At 47.8% G+C, this 13,997-nt stretch overlaps 1 protein-coding gene across 1 annotated transcript; it reads right to left on the minus strand.

The window, feature by feature from the left end:
* Positions 1-7,033: 7,033 nt before the first annotated feature.
* Positions 7,034-13,119, minus strand: LOC140418451 (uncharacterized). The gene is made up of 2 exons (XM_072501925.1): positions 13,081-13,119; positions 7,034-8,586 (listed from the first exon to the last, which is right to left on the minus strand). Exon 2 carries the CDS (start codon positions 8,464-8,466, stop codon positions 7,255-7,257), a length of 1,212 nt encoding a protein of 403 aa, XP_072358026.1. The 5' UTR covers positions 8,467-8,586; positions 13,081-13,119; the 3' UTR covers positions 7,034-7,254.
* Between the last annotated feature and the right edge of the window lie 878 nt (positions 13,120-13,997).

Consider the following 13,997-nt stretch of genomic DNA (forward strand, 5'->3'; position numbering starts at 1 on the left):
AAGTTATGACCAGCGGAGTTTCCCCCGATTCCCATTGACACCAGTTTTGCTCGGATTCCCTGATGCAATACTTGGTTAAATGCTGGCTTGGTTTAAATAACAGTTACTCTCAGATTACCTTTGGAGTTCAGCTCTTTTGACCATGTTTGAACCAAGGCTGTAATGAGATCAGGAGCTAAGTGACCCTGCCAGAATCCAAACTGGCATCAATGATAATCTAATAATAATCATTATTAGTGTCACAATTAGGCTTACATTAACACTGCAATGAAGTTATTTCGAAAAGCCCCTAGTCGCCACACTCCGGCGCCTGTTCGGGTACACTGCGGGAGAATTCAGAATGTCCAATTCACCTACCAAGCACGTCTTTCGGGACTTGTGGGAGCAAACCGGAGACTCAATGTGCTGACTCAGCACAGACATGACCCAAGAGCAGGTTATTGCTGAGCAAGTGCCACTTGATAGCACTGTTGATGGCCCCTCCATCACCTTACTGATGATTGAGAGAAGACTGATGAGGCAGTATTGGGCTGTGTTTGATTTGTCCTGCTCTTTGTGTACAGGACATACCTGGGTAATTTTCCACACTGCTGGGTAATCAGTAATTTACAAAGATTCCCGATAGCTTCCTTGCATTTGCACTCCATGTCTACATTAATAAACTGAGGACCCCATTAGCTTTTTTTTGTAAACATCTTGATCAACAGCTTAATCACCCAATTGTCGACATTTACCACCCTTCACCCCCACCACCGCTGGGATATTTGATTCTACACGGTTTAAAATTGCACCATTGACGGAGAGGTTTAGAGAGGGAATTTCACAGTTTCCGGCCTTGGCCCTACACTGATGGTGGAATAATTTAAATGGGGAATTTTAATTATTGTTGAGCTAGCACATAATACCCTACCAGTCATTGTATTCTAACTTTTTTTGTTGTTGTTGTTTGTGAGCAGAGTGCAGATATCTCAGAGGGTTGTAAAACTGGAGATTACAGAGATAGGGAGGGATAAGGCCCTGAAGGGACTTGCAAACAAGGTAGAGGATGTGAATTTTAAAATCAAGACTGTCCTACATAAGGAGCCAGTGTAGGTCAGTGAGCACAGGGGTGATGGGTGAACAGGACTACTTGGTGTGAGAAAGCCCACAGTCAGCAGAGTTTGGGATGATCTCATGTTTCAGTGCTGAAATGTGGACAGGAATGTATTGGAATCAACAAATCTAAAGATAACAGGGGCATGGATGAGGGTTTCAGCAGATGAGCTGGGATGGAGGGGGAGACAGGTGAGATTATGGAGATTGAAATATCTGGTATTAGTGATGGGGTCGATATGGGGTCAGAAACTCATCTTGGGGTCAAATAGGACCCGGAGATTGTGCAGAGTGCAGTTCAGCCTCAGACAGCTCCCAGGAAGAGGGATGGACTCAGGAGTTAGGGAACGGAATTTCTAATGGTGACTGAAGACAATGGCTTTGGTCTTCCCAAATTTTTAATAGGCGGAAATTTCTGCTCATCCAGCACTGGATGTGGGATAAGCAGTTTGATAATTTAGTAACAGTGGGGGAATGGAGAGGGATAGTGGTGAGGTAGAGCTGAGTGTCGTCAGTATCCATGTGAAAACTAACACGGTGCTTTGGGATGATGTCACCTAGTGGCCGTGTGTAGGTGGGAAATAGGAGGGGCTGAGGACAGATCCTTGGGGACACCGAGTACAAGGACTTTGGAAAGGAAAGGGAGATTGGAGATGGAGCGGTAGGTTGCCAAGACGATGGGGTCAAGGGTTTTGTTTTTAGGTTGGATAATGAGTGAATTTTTAAAAAAATAAATGTTTTTTATTGGGTTTTTGAATAAAGTATATTTACCGTTATGTACACAAAATAGAATACACACATATATATATACATAGAGGAGAAGGGAACACGCACAAAAAACAAAACAAACAGCAACAAAAAAAAAGTTAGAATAAAATGACTGGTGGGGTATTATGTGCTAGCTCAACAACAGCAGCTCTGTACAATTGGCAGTATTGTTTTTAGCACATAAGTAGGCATCTGTTTGGGGAGGGGGGTGAAACTGGGTGGGAACATAGACATTTGGGCGCCGGGGAAACAAATACAGAACAATTACAGAGGGCAATACGCGAATGGATCTGGTTTTGGTGCTGTAGCTTGCTTCTCCCGGACGGTTTTCGCTGCCGTCGTCATCTTGCGATCACCTCCGCTTCAGCCGTTCGTCCTGTCTTTCGCACGGATTTTCCTTGTTCTCTGCTCCTGTAGATGCCAAGTTTGTTCTTGTTTACGTGCACTACTTCCGGCTATCATTCCCTTGCCTCCTCCCACCTCACTGGTTCCCCTCTATTGTTCCCTGTCTCCTCCCTCTTCCACCTCCTCCCCTTCTCCTGTGATTAGCCTTTCTTTCCTCTTAGGTTTAGCTGCTATCCCCCCCACCACGGTCTATCCCTCTCTCCCCCCGCCTCAGGTACTTTCCGCCCGGCTCGGGTACTTTCCCCTGATTCTTGGCGACCAGTCTATTCTTCTGCTTGTTTGTTGCCAGTAACAGGTCTCGGAACAATTGGGTGAATGGCTCCCACGTTCTGTGGAAGCCGTCGTCTGACCCTCGGATGGCGAATTTGATTTTCTCCATTTGCAGAGATTCTGAGAGGTCGGACAGCCAGTCTGCAGCTATGGGTGGTGCTGCTGACCGCCAGCTGAACAGGATTCTATGGCGGGCGATCAGGGAGGCAAAGGCAAGGGCGTCCGCCCTCCTCCCCGGAAATAGATCTGGCTGGTCTGATACTCCCACGACTGCCACATTCGGGCATGGATCCACCCTCATCCCCATCACTTTGGACATTGCCTCGAAGAAGGGGGTCCAGTACATGGAACATAGAACAGTATAGCACAGAACAGGCCCTTCGGCCCTCAATGTTGTGCCATGCTTTGTCCGAAACCAAGATCAAGCTATCCCACTCCCTGTCATTCTGGTGTGCTCCATGTGCCTATCCAATAGCCGCTTGAAAATTCCTAAAGTGTCCGACACCACTATCACAGCAGGCAGTCCATTCCACACCCTAACCACTCTCTGAGTAAAGAACCTACCTCAGACATCCCTCCTATATCTCCCACCCTGATTCTTATCGTTATGCCTCCTTGTATCAGCTGCATCCACCCGAGGAAATAATCTCTGAACGTCCACTCTATCTATCCCCCTCATCATCTTATAAACCTCTATTAAGTCGCCTCTCATTCTCCTTCGCTCCAATGAGAAAAGCCCTAGCTCCCTCAACCTTTCCTCATAAGACCTACCCTCCAATCCAGGCAGCACTCAGGTAAATCTCCTTTGCACCTTTCCAATGCTTCCACATACTTCCCATAATGAGGTGACCAGAACTGCACACAATACTTCAAATATGGTCTCACCAGGGTCCTGTACTGTTGCAGCATAACCCCACGGCTCTTAAACTCCAGCCCCCTGTTAATAAACGCTAACACACTATAGGCCTTCTTCACTGCTCTATCCACTTGAGTGGCAACCTTCAAATTGATTTGATTTATTGTCACATATACCGAAGTACAGTGAAAAGTATTTTTCTGCGGCAGAAGGAACGTACACAGTACGTACAGTAGTAGACAAAAGAATAATCAACAGAGAACATTGACAAATAGTACAACAACAAACAGTGATTGGTTACAGTGCGGAACAAGGGGCCAAACAAAGCAAATACATGAGCAAGAGCAGCATAGGGTGTCATTACAGGGAGTTCTTACAGGGAGTGGATCAGTCCGAGGGGCAGTCGTTGAGGAGTCTTGTAGCTGTGGGGAAGAAGCTGTTCCTAAGTCTGAATGTGCGAGTCTTCAGACTTCTGTACCTTCTGCCTGATGGAAGGGTCTGGAAGAAGGCAATGTCTGGGTGGGAGAGCTCTCTGGTAATGCTGTCTGCCTTCCTGAGGCAGTGGTATGTGTATACAGGATGAATCTGGGAGTGGCAAGCTTGTGTGATGCGTTGGGCTGAGTTCATCACACTGTAGTTTCTTGCGATCTTGGACCAATCTGTGATGCAGCCGGATAGGATGCTCTCTATCGCACATCTGTAGAAGTTTGTGAGAGTTGATGCAGACATGCCAAATTTCTTTAGCCTCCGTAGGAAGTAGAGACGTCGTTGGGCTTTCTTGACTGTTGCATCAACGTTAGTGGACCAGGACAGACTGTTGGTGATGGTGACCCCAGGAACTTAAAGCTATCGACCATCTCCACTTCAGAGCCATTGATGCAGACGGGAGTGCGTGTCTTGCTATGCTTCCTGAAGTCGATGATCAGTTCTTGGTCTTTCCAACATTTAGAGGGAGATTGTTTTCGGTACACCATGCAACCAACTGATTTATCTCCCTCCTGTAGTCTGATTCATCGTTGTTTGAGATACGGCCCACCACAGTCGTATCATCCGCAAACTTATAGATTGAGTTTGATTTAAATATTGCCACACAGTCATGTGTGTATAGGGAGTACAGTAGAGGACTGAGTACACATCCTTGCGGGGCCCCAGTGTTGAGGACTATTGTGGAGGAGGTGCTGTTGCCTATCCTGACAGATTGCGGTCTGTTGGTGAGGAAGTCGAGGATCCAGCTGCACAGGGAGGGGTCAAGTCCAAGATTGCGGAGTTTGGTTATTAGTCTTGTTGGGATAATGGTGTTGAAGGCGGAGCTGTAGTCAATGAACAGCAGTCTTACATAGGTTTCCTTGTTGTTGAGATGTTTGAGTGTTGATTGCAGAGTCAGTGAGATTGCGGTGATAGGCAAACTGCATTGGATCGAGACCGTCTGGGATGCTGGCAGTGATCCATCTCATGACCAGCCGCTCAAAGCATTCCATGATGACAGACGTTAGTCGTTGAGGCAGGCTACCTTGTTCTTTTTTAGTACTGGTATTATGGTGGTCTTCTTGAAGGAGGTAGTACCCCGCAAGTCTGGGGCAAGACCAGAACATGTGGGCATGGTTGGCCAGGCCTCCTTGGCACTGTTCCCACCTATCCTCCACCTTCAGGAAGACCGTACTCATACGAGTTCTTGTTAAGTGGACTCTATGTACCACTTTTAGTTGCGTCAGGCTGAGCCTTGCGCACGTGGAGGTGGAGTTGACCCCATGCAGTGCTTCGCTCCAGAGTCCCCACCCTATTTCAATCCCCAAGTCCTCCTCCCATTTCTTTCTTGTTGCATCCAATACGGTGTCGGCCCTTTCTATCAATCGGTCATACATGTCGCTACAGTTGCCTTTATCTAGGATGCTTGTGTCCAGTAACTCTTCCAGTAATGTCTGTCGTGGCGGTTGTAGATACGTCCTTGTCTCCTTTCGTAGGCAGTTTTTGAGTTGCAGGTACCTTAGCTCGCTCCCCCTGGCTAGCTGGAATTTCTCTGTCAGTTCGTCCATTGTTGCAATCCTGCCGTCCGTGTATAGGTCCCTGACTGTCAGTGTCCCTCCGTCCTGTCCCCACTTTTTAAAGGTGGCGTCAGTCAGCGCTGGTGCAAACCTATGGTTGTTGCAGATGGGAGCTTTGTCCGACATTTTGGTCAGGCCAAATTGTGGCCGTAGTTGGTTTCAGGACTGGATGGTGGCTATCACCACCGGGCTGCTGTCATGTTTTTTGGGTGGGGTTGGGAGTGCCGCCGTGGCGAGGGCCCAGAGGGAGGTCCCCTTGCAGGAGGCCTCTTCCGCGCGCACCCACTCGGCTTCTTGCTCCTTGATTCGCCCGCTTATCCGTTCAGCGTCGTCGCCCAGTGGTAGAATTGTATGTTTGGGAGGGCTAGCCCCCCCCCCCGGATTTTGTTTTTTTAGGACCTTCTTTGGGATCCTTGCATTCGCCCCCCAACTCCCCCCCCCCCCCCCATATGAGCACCATGATTAGTTTGTCTAGTGCTTTGAAAAAGGCCTTAGGGATGTAGATCGGGATGGATCTAAATAGGAAGACGTATCTGGGCAGCAAGTTCCCGCCTGTATGGTTAAAATCAGCTCAGAAAGGACAATCTCACCTCATCGAATTAACAGTGCAGAAGGAGGCCATTTGGCCCATCAGGTCTGCACCGGCCCTCGGAAAGACCATTCTACTTAAGCCCACACCTCCACCCTATCCCCGTAACCCAGTAACCCCACCTAGCTTTTTTGGACACCAAGGGCAATTTAGCATGGCCAGTCCACCTAACCTGCACATCTTTGGATTGTGGGAGGAAACCAGAGCACCCGAGGAAACACACGCAGACACGGGGAGAACTTACAGACTCCGCACAGACAGTGACCCAAGCCAGGAATCGAACCCTGGTCCCTGGTGCTGTGAATGAACAGTGCTGCCCACTGTGCTACCGTGCCGCCCTTGCATCCAAGCTCCCGGATTGTCTGTCTTCTCTCCGAGTAAGATTCTGTTTGTTTCTTGTATTTCACTGTGACAGGGCAGAGACCTGATTGAAGGGATTCCAACATGGGAGTTCTGGGAAAGATGGGCAAAGATTTGGGAGGCGACAACATGATCGAATAGTTTGGAGTGGAGAGGGATGGGGCAGTAATTTGTTAGGATGGCAGGGTCAAGGACCTGTTTTATTGAGGAGGGGGTGATGATGGCAGATTTGAAGGACAGAGGGACAGTACCTGAAGAGACAGAAATGTTGACAATATCCATGGACATAGGGGAGTTGGCTGATCAGTAGCTGAGTGGGAATAGGGTCGATGGAGCAGGAGCTGGATCTCATGGACAAGATGAGCTCTGAGAGGGTATGAGGGAAGATGGGAGAGAAACTAGAGAAAGATGTGGGTTCAGGGCTCGGGAAAGGATGACATTTAGAGACAGTTTGGTCCGGTGGGCTCGTGGAAGGGAGGGAAGCAGCAGAGGCAGCTGATCGGATTTACTCAATCTCAGTCACAAAGAAGCTCCACAAGCTCCTCACACGTCTTGTTGAGGTGAGTACGGAAGAGACAGGGAAGAGCAAGAGTACTTCAAAAGGAACTAATTTGTGTCAGAGACATTTTAAAAATTTCAGCACACTGCGTATTTCACACAAATCTAATTTATTTGACTTTTAGCCAGAATATTAGCCCCTGTAAATGGGCTGGAGTTTGTTATCAGCAGAAAGAGACCCAAATGAACATGGTTCAGTCCTGAATGTGAGGAACAGCAAAATCCAATCACTGTGGTTACTTGTGGCCTCGTTGGTGTCTCAGGAGGTGGGATGAAGTGGTGAATCCTTTCCCACACTCGGAGCAGGTGAACGGTCACTCGTCAGTGTGAACACGTTGATGGCGCATCAGATCTCCACACCTTTTATAGCACTTTCTGCAATCTGGACATTGAAAAGGTCTCTCATCAGTGTGAACTCGTTGATGTCTCAGCAGGTGGGATGAAGTGGTGAATCCCTTCCCACACTCGGAGCAGGCGAATGGTCTCTCCCCAGTGTGAACTCGCTGGTGCTTCCGCAGTGCGGATGACTCAGTGAATCCCTTCCCACAGTTGGAGCAGGTGAATGGCCTCTCCCCAGTGTGAATTCGCTGGTGACTCAGCAGGTGGGATGACTTAGTGAATCCCTTCCCACACTCGGAGCAGGTGAATGGTCTCTCCCCAGTGTGAACTCGCTGGTGTGTGGACAGATTAGATGACTCAGCGAACCCCTTCCCACACTCGGAGCAGGTGAACGGTCTCTCCCCAGTGTGAATTCGCTGATGTACAGTGAGGTTAGATGATCGTCTGAACCCAGTCCCGCAGTGAGAGCACCTGAACGGTTTCTCATCAGTGTGAACACGTTGATGGCGTATCAGATCCCCAGAACCTTTGAAGCACTTCCCGCAGTCTGGACATTGAAACGGTCTCTCCCCAGTGTGAACTAGCTGGTGTCTCAGGAGTAGGGATGACTGAGTGAATCCTTTCCCACACTCTGAGCAGGTGAATGGTCTCTCCCCAGTGTGAACTTGCTGGTGACTCAGCAGGAGGGATGAGTGAGTGAATCCTTTGCCACACTCTGAGCAGGTGAATGGTCTCTCCCCAGTGTGAATTCGCTGGTGCTTCTGCAGAGCAGATAACTGAGTGAATCCCTTGCCACACTTGGCACAGACAAATGGCTTCTCCCCAGTGTGAATTCGCTGATGTGCAGTGAGGTGAGATGACTTTTTGAACTCAGTCCCACAGTAAGAGCACCTAAATGGTCTCTCCCCAGTGTGAATTCGCTGGTGGCTAAGCAGGTCGGATGACTGAGTGAATCCCTTCCCACACTTGGAGCAGGTGAATGGTCTCTCCCCAGTGTGACTGCGTCGATGAGTTTCCAGCTGGGATGGGGAAGTGAATCCTTTCCCACAGTCTGCACATTTCCACGGTTTCTCCTCAGTGTGACTGCATTTGTGGCTTGTGAGGCCTGATGATAGAGCGAATCCTCGTCCACACACACAAATCATGTACGGTTTCTCCCCACTGTGAACGATGCTTTTTCCTTCCATGTTGAATGATATTCCGATGATATTCAGGATGTGATAAATTGAGGTCTCTGTCAGATCCTGATGTGATGCTTGGTTTGAGTTTCCGAACTTTGAAACCTCCCCTTCGAACACCCTGTGAAACTGATTTAAAAACAGAAAATAGGGAGTGAGAGAGAACCCACAAGACCACAAGGCAGGTTGTGAAATTGAGCTGACTAAATCTGCTCACTTGTGGGGCCGGCACTGGGAAAAAGTGACCATGAAAACTGTTGGATTGTCATAAAAACCCAATTGGCCTCTTTTGGAGGAGAGAGAAAGAGGCGAAGAGGGATTTTGTATATCCAGAAGACATATTAAGAGAGTAGTTGGCAAAGCATATTCGACCTTGAGCTTCATAAATAGAAATATTGATACTGACACTATGCTTGTGGTGGCACGGTGATTAGCACTGCTACCTCACTGCGCCAGGGACCCGGGTTCAATTCCGGCCTTGGTGACTGTGTGTGTGGAGTTTGCACTTTCTCCCCGTGTCTGCGTGGGTTTCCACCTGGTGCTCTGGTTTCCTCCAATACAAAGAAGGGGAAGTTAGGTGGAATTGGTCTTGATAAATTGCCCGGTAGTGTCCAGGGATGTGCAGGTTAGGTGGGGCTATGGGGTTACAAGGAGAGGGTCGGGGGGGAGAGGGGGCCTAGGCAGGGTGTCCTTTCAGAGAATCGGTGCAGACTCGATGGGCCAAATGGCCTCCTTCTGCTCTGTAGGAATTCTATGGTTCTAATTCTATTCTATGAATCTTTATAAAGCTCTGGTCACCACTCTTCAGGAAGGATGTGAAGGTTCTTGAGAAGGTGCAGAGGTGATTTACCAGAATGGTTCCAGCAAAGGAGGTTGAGGGGAGATTTGTGTTCAGGTACACAAGATTACGCCAGGTTTCCATTGGGTGGACAAAGAAACTCTGTTTCCATTCACTGATCGTACAAGCACTAGGGAGACAGATTTAAAGTTTTGGGTGAAACCTGGATTGAACTATAAAAGACCCTGAGGGTTCTTGACAGGGTGGATGTGGAGAGAATGTTTCCTCTTGTGGGAGAAGCGAGAATGAGAGCAAAATAAGGAGTCACCCATTTAAGATGGAGATGATGATTTTTTATTCTCTTGAGGGTTGTAAGATTTTGGAACTCACGTCCTTAAAAGGCAGTGGAAGCAGAGACCTTGAATATTTTTAAGGCAGAGCTGGATAGATTCATGATGAGCAAGGGGGTGAAAGGTCATCAGGGGTAGGCAGGAATGTGGAGTTGAGGTTAGAATGAGATCAGCCGCAATCTTATTGAATGCTGATCAGGCTCGAGGGGCCAAGTGGCCTGTTCCTAGTTTGTATGTCAAAGGTACAGGAGATATGAGGTGATATGAGATATGGTTTTACACAGCGAGCGGCAATGACCTGAAACTTGCTGCCTATGAGGGAGTTTGAAAATAGATCCATGAATCATTTGATTTCCAAAGGATATTGGATAGACACCTGAGGGAAATAAACCTGCGAAGATACAGGGAGCAGGAGAATGGGACTGACTGGATTGCTCCAGAGAGCTGGCATGGATTCACTGGGCCGAATGCCATTCTCTGTACCATCGTGTCTCTGACTCTTTTGTGCAGTCTAGTTTTGTAATTTAACCCCGGGGGGGGACAGATATCGTTCAGGTAAATCTGTGCTACACTCCCTCCGAGGCCATTCTATCCTTCCTCAGGTTTGTTGACCAGAACTGAACACAGTTCTCCAGGTTTGGTCGAACCAGGGTTTGTGAATCTCGGGGCTTTTCCAGTCACACTGAGACCTGAAATCTTCCCTCACAGACAGAACAGACAAACCTTTTACCTTCCACACCCAGATGCTGCTGATATTCAGTTTCTGATGAATCGAGTGACTCTGTCAGATCGCGATGTGACGTTTGGTTTGCTTTTCCCGTCTGTTAAACCACCACTTCCAGTATCCTGTAAATTTACAGAAATCTCACTGTCGGTTTGGGATAGAAATTCACAACATTCTCTCCTCATCAACTTTGATTAAATGTATTCCTGGAGCTTTGGTCACATGACCTGCCGCCATCCTCCAGCCATTAACCTGTCAACACATCCATCCTTGTGACATGCTGCCTTCCTCGGCCAATTGGGAAGCAAAAGGACTGGGTACCTTACAGGACAGTGATTGTCAGCCAAATAACCTTTACCCCATTTTCAATATTTTTATATCCACTGAAGAGAAATGTTCAAAGAAAATTACATTAAAATCTTCTTTACTGGCGTAATGATTTCCCAGACACGATTCTCACCAAGACAGAAGGTTAAATTTGAATTCATTTAAAGTCTATTGAAGACCCTGAAACAATTGTTGGTTGTTGCAAAGACCCATCTGATTCACTCATGTCCTTCAGTGAAGGAAATCTTCTATCCTTACCTGGTCTGGCCTACATGTGACTCCAGATCCACAGTCAGCTGGTTAACTCTCTGAGATGCTCTCTGAGATACACTCAGTTCAAGGGCAATTAGTGCTGGGCAGTGAATGCTGGCCCAGCCAGCGACACCCACATCCCGTGAATGAACAGAAAAGAAAATCTGCCATCCTTACCTGGTCTGGCCAACACGATTCCAAACCACAGCAATATGGTTGACTCTTTAAATGCCCTCCGAGATGGTCGAGCAAGCCACTCGGTTTGAGGGAAATTAGGGATGGGCAATAAATGTTGGCCCAGCCAGTGACTCCCACAAATCAATAAAATAAAATCCTGGAGACTCCAGTCAGTCAATCCGGGAGAGTTGGCATCCGGTCCAGGCTCGCAGCGCATGCGCCCTGCGGCACCTTGTCCTCTGTAAAGATGGCGGCCGGTAACCCGGGCCCGTCACCGCTCAGCTCTCACTCTATTTGGTGCTGTTTAAGTCGGGACCGTTAACATTTTACTTGGGAGTTGAAGCCTCCACGGGGTATTTATGAACCCTCCCGGCTCACTTCGCAGCTTCTATCGCTCCCAGGCCACGGTTCCATTCCTGAAAGTCGCTCGATTGTTGCTTCCACGCTCCTCGCACCGTCAGCGACAATCTGAACTGCGCATGCGCCGGTCACAGCCCGAACGCCGCATGCTCCAGTCACAGCCGGACTCTGCGCATGTGCGAGAAGCTTCTGTCATGTGGATGGAGCACATTCTCAGCTGCAACGCATATTGGGTAATAAACCCACTATTGAAATGGATATGTTTGATTTAAATTATGCTTTGCGAACTGATTATGATTAGTAACATTGGGCCAAGGCAACTCCCACATCCCAAGAACAAATAAAGGAAAGTTGGCAGTTAGAAAGGCAAATGCAATGTTCGCATTCATTTCAAGAGAGCTACAATACAAGATGAATGGGGATGAGAAACATATCAGCCATGATCGAATGGCAGAGCAACCTCAAAAACTCAATGGGCTGAATGGCCTAATTCTGCTTCTCTATCTTTTTTTTTAATGAGGGAATCTCATCAAAGCTTTTGTAAAAAAAATTGTTGGAATCCATCCCAGACCTGGATACAGATCAATTGATTCTTGGAGGAGACTTCAATTGTGTTCTGGACCCTAAATGGACTGGTCCAAGCTGATTCAACCACAACAAAAACATGAAAAAGGAATGAAACCGGACGGACCACCCGGCATCGACCCAGGCACCAGAAACAACAACAGCAAACCCAGCAAAATACTTTTAAAATCTGTTCCCATCAGTAGATTGTAAAAGGATTACGGGACACAGATTTACGATTGCGAGCAAGATCTACAGGGGAGATAGGAGGTAGACATTTTACACAGTGAGTGATAATGATATGGAACTCAATGCTTACACACAAAGGTCGATAATCTCCAGGTCCTGGTAACTCGAACAGTGGTGTTAGAATTTGATGTGAGGATTGGTTGTGAGTTTCCTGTCTGCGTATCCCTTTCTAAGCCCCTGTGAAAGAAGTTTACAAAGGCATCACTGTCAGACCAGAAATGAAATTCAGGAAGATAAATATTTCTCCTGGCTTGAATTTGCTGTGTGTAACTCCTTCCCTACTAAAAGGAGTTTCCAAAATTAATCACCATCAGTCCGTCATTTCATTTCACATGGGACAGAACGTCTAATAAGACAGTGAAATCTGGAGAGCAGGATTTTCTTCCTTTTCTTTAACAGCCTCCCCGAACAGGCGCCGGAATGTGGTGACTAGGGGCTTTTCACAGTAACTTCATTTGAAGCCTACTTGTGACAATAAGCGATTTTCATTTGATTCATTTTCATCTCTGTCACCGCTTTGCATCATTAATAAGACATTGGGAATCAAAGACGAATGCAGTTTGATGGACAGGTTGTCTCCATTCTGAACAATGGGGAACAAGCTCCTCCCACTGATTGAAACATCGCCACCGACAAACACGGCAAACGCGCATGCGCCCAGATACACATCCAATAAAGATGGCGACCGTAAATCCGGGCCGAAGATGAGGAGCTGCAGCCCCGCTCGGTACAAACGGGGTCCCGTAAACCTTTCCGAGGTTTGCGATTTCAATAACTTTACACAACGTTTCCGCCCACTCCCGCGATCTCTCGCTCCCTCCATATTGTTAAACACCTCTTACCAATTTCCGATCTAAAAAAGACTTCCTTCTCCAACGCCATTGCCCCCACTGCGCATGCTTCAATCATAGCGGGCCCGCCCCTCATTCACTCCGATTGGTTGGAGGACGAGCTGCTCCTGGTCGGTCGTCCAGTCCCGCCCCTCCTCTTCCTATTGGTCCGGAGCAGCCGTCAATCACCTGGGCAATGTGAGGCAGATTTCAGGCTGACTCGCTGGTTGTTCAATAACCATAGATGTACAATCATAGAATTTACAGTGCAGAAGGAGGCCATTCGGCCCATCGAGTCTGCACCGGCTCTTGGAAAGAGCACCCTACTTAAGCCGACTTAAGCCCACACCTCCACCCTATCCCTGTAACCCATCAACCCCATCTAACGTAAGGGCAATTTAGCATGGCCAACCCACCTAACCTGCGCAGCTTTGGACTGTGGGAGGAAGCCGGAGCACTTGGAGGAAACCCACGCAGACACGGGGAGAACATGCAGATTCTGCACAGGCAGTGACACTTTTGTTGGGACTCGCTGATTTTGGTCTTTTATTTTGACTGGGCCACAGGCTTGGGGATAGCAAGAGAGGAAAGAAGGTTCGCTAGAAACTAGAATGATCTATTGTGAATTTCTATCCTATTCTTCCGGTGATCATTTTTGTAAACTTCTTTTTCAGGCATCAGAATGGGAGGATTGGCAGCCTGGCAACTCGAACCAAATATAGCATCAAGATCTGACAGTCACTCAATTCATTAGAATCTAAATATCACAAACTGTCAATGTGCTTGTCTGTTCTGACTGTGGGAAGAGATTTCAAACATCAGTGTGACTGGAAAAGCCCCGAGACACACACACCTGAGTGAGAGTGTTCCAGTGAACTGACTGTGGAAAGAGCTTTAACCAGTTACACAGCCTGAAAAATCATCTTGTT

The sequence above is a fragment of the Scyliorhinus torazame genome, chromosome 5 (assembly GCF_047496885.1).
Source record: "Scyliorhinus torazame isolate Kashiwa2021f chromosome 5, sScyTor2.1, whole genome shotgun sequence".
NCBI lineage: Eukaryota > Metazoa > Chordata > Chondrichthyes > Carcharhiniformes > Scyliorhinidae > Scyliorhinus > Scyliorhinus torazame.

Coding starts and splice junctions, on each gene's coding strand:
- LOC140418451 (XM_072501925.1), bottom strand. CDS start 8,466: ATGGAAGGAAAAAGCATCGTTCACAGTGGGGAGAAACCGTACATGATT.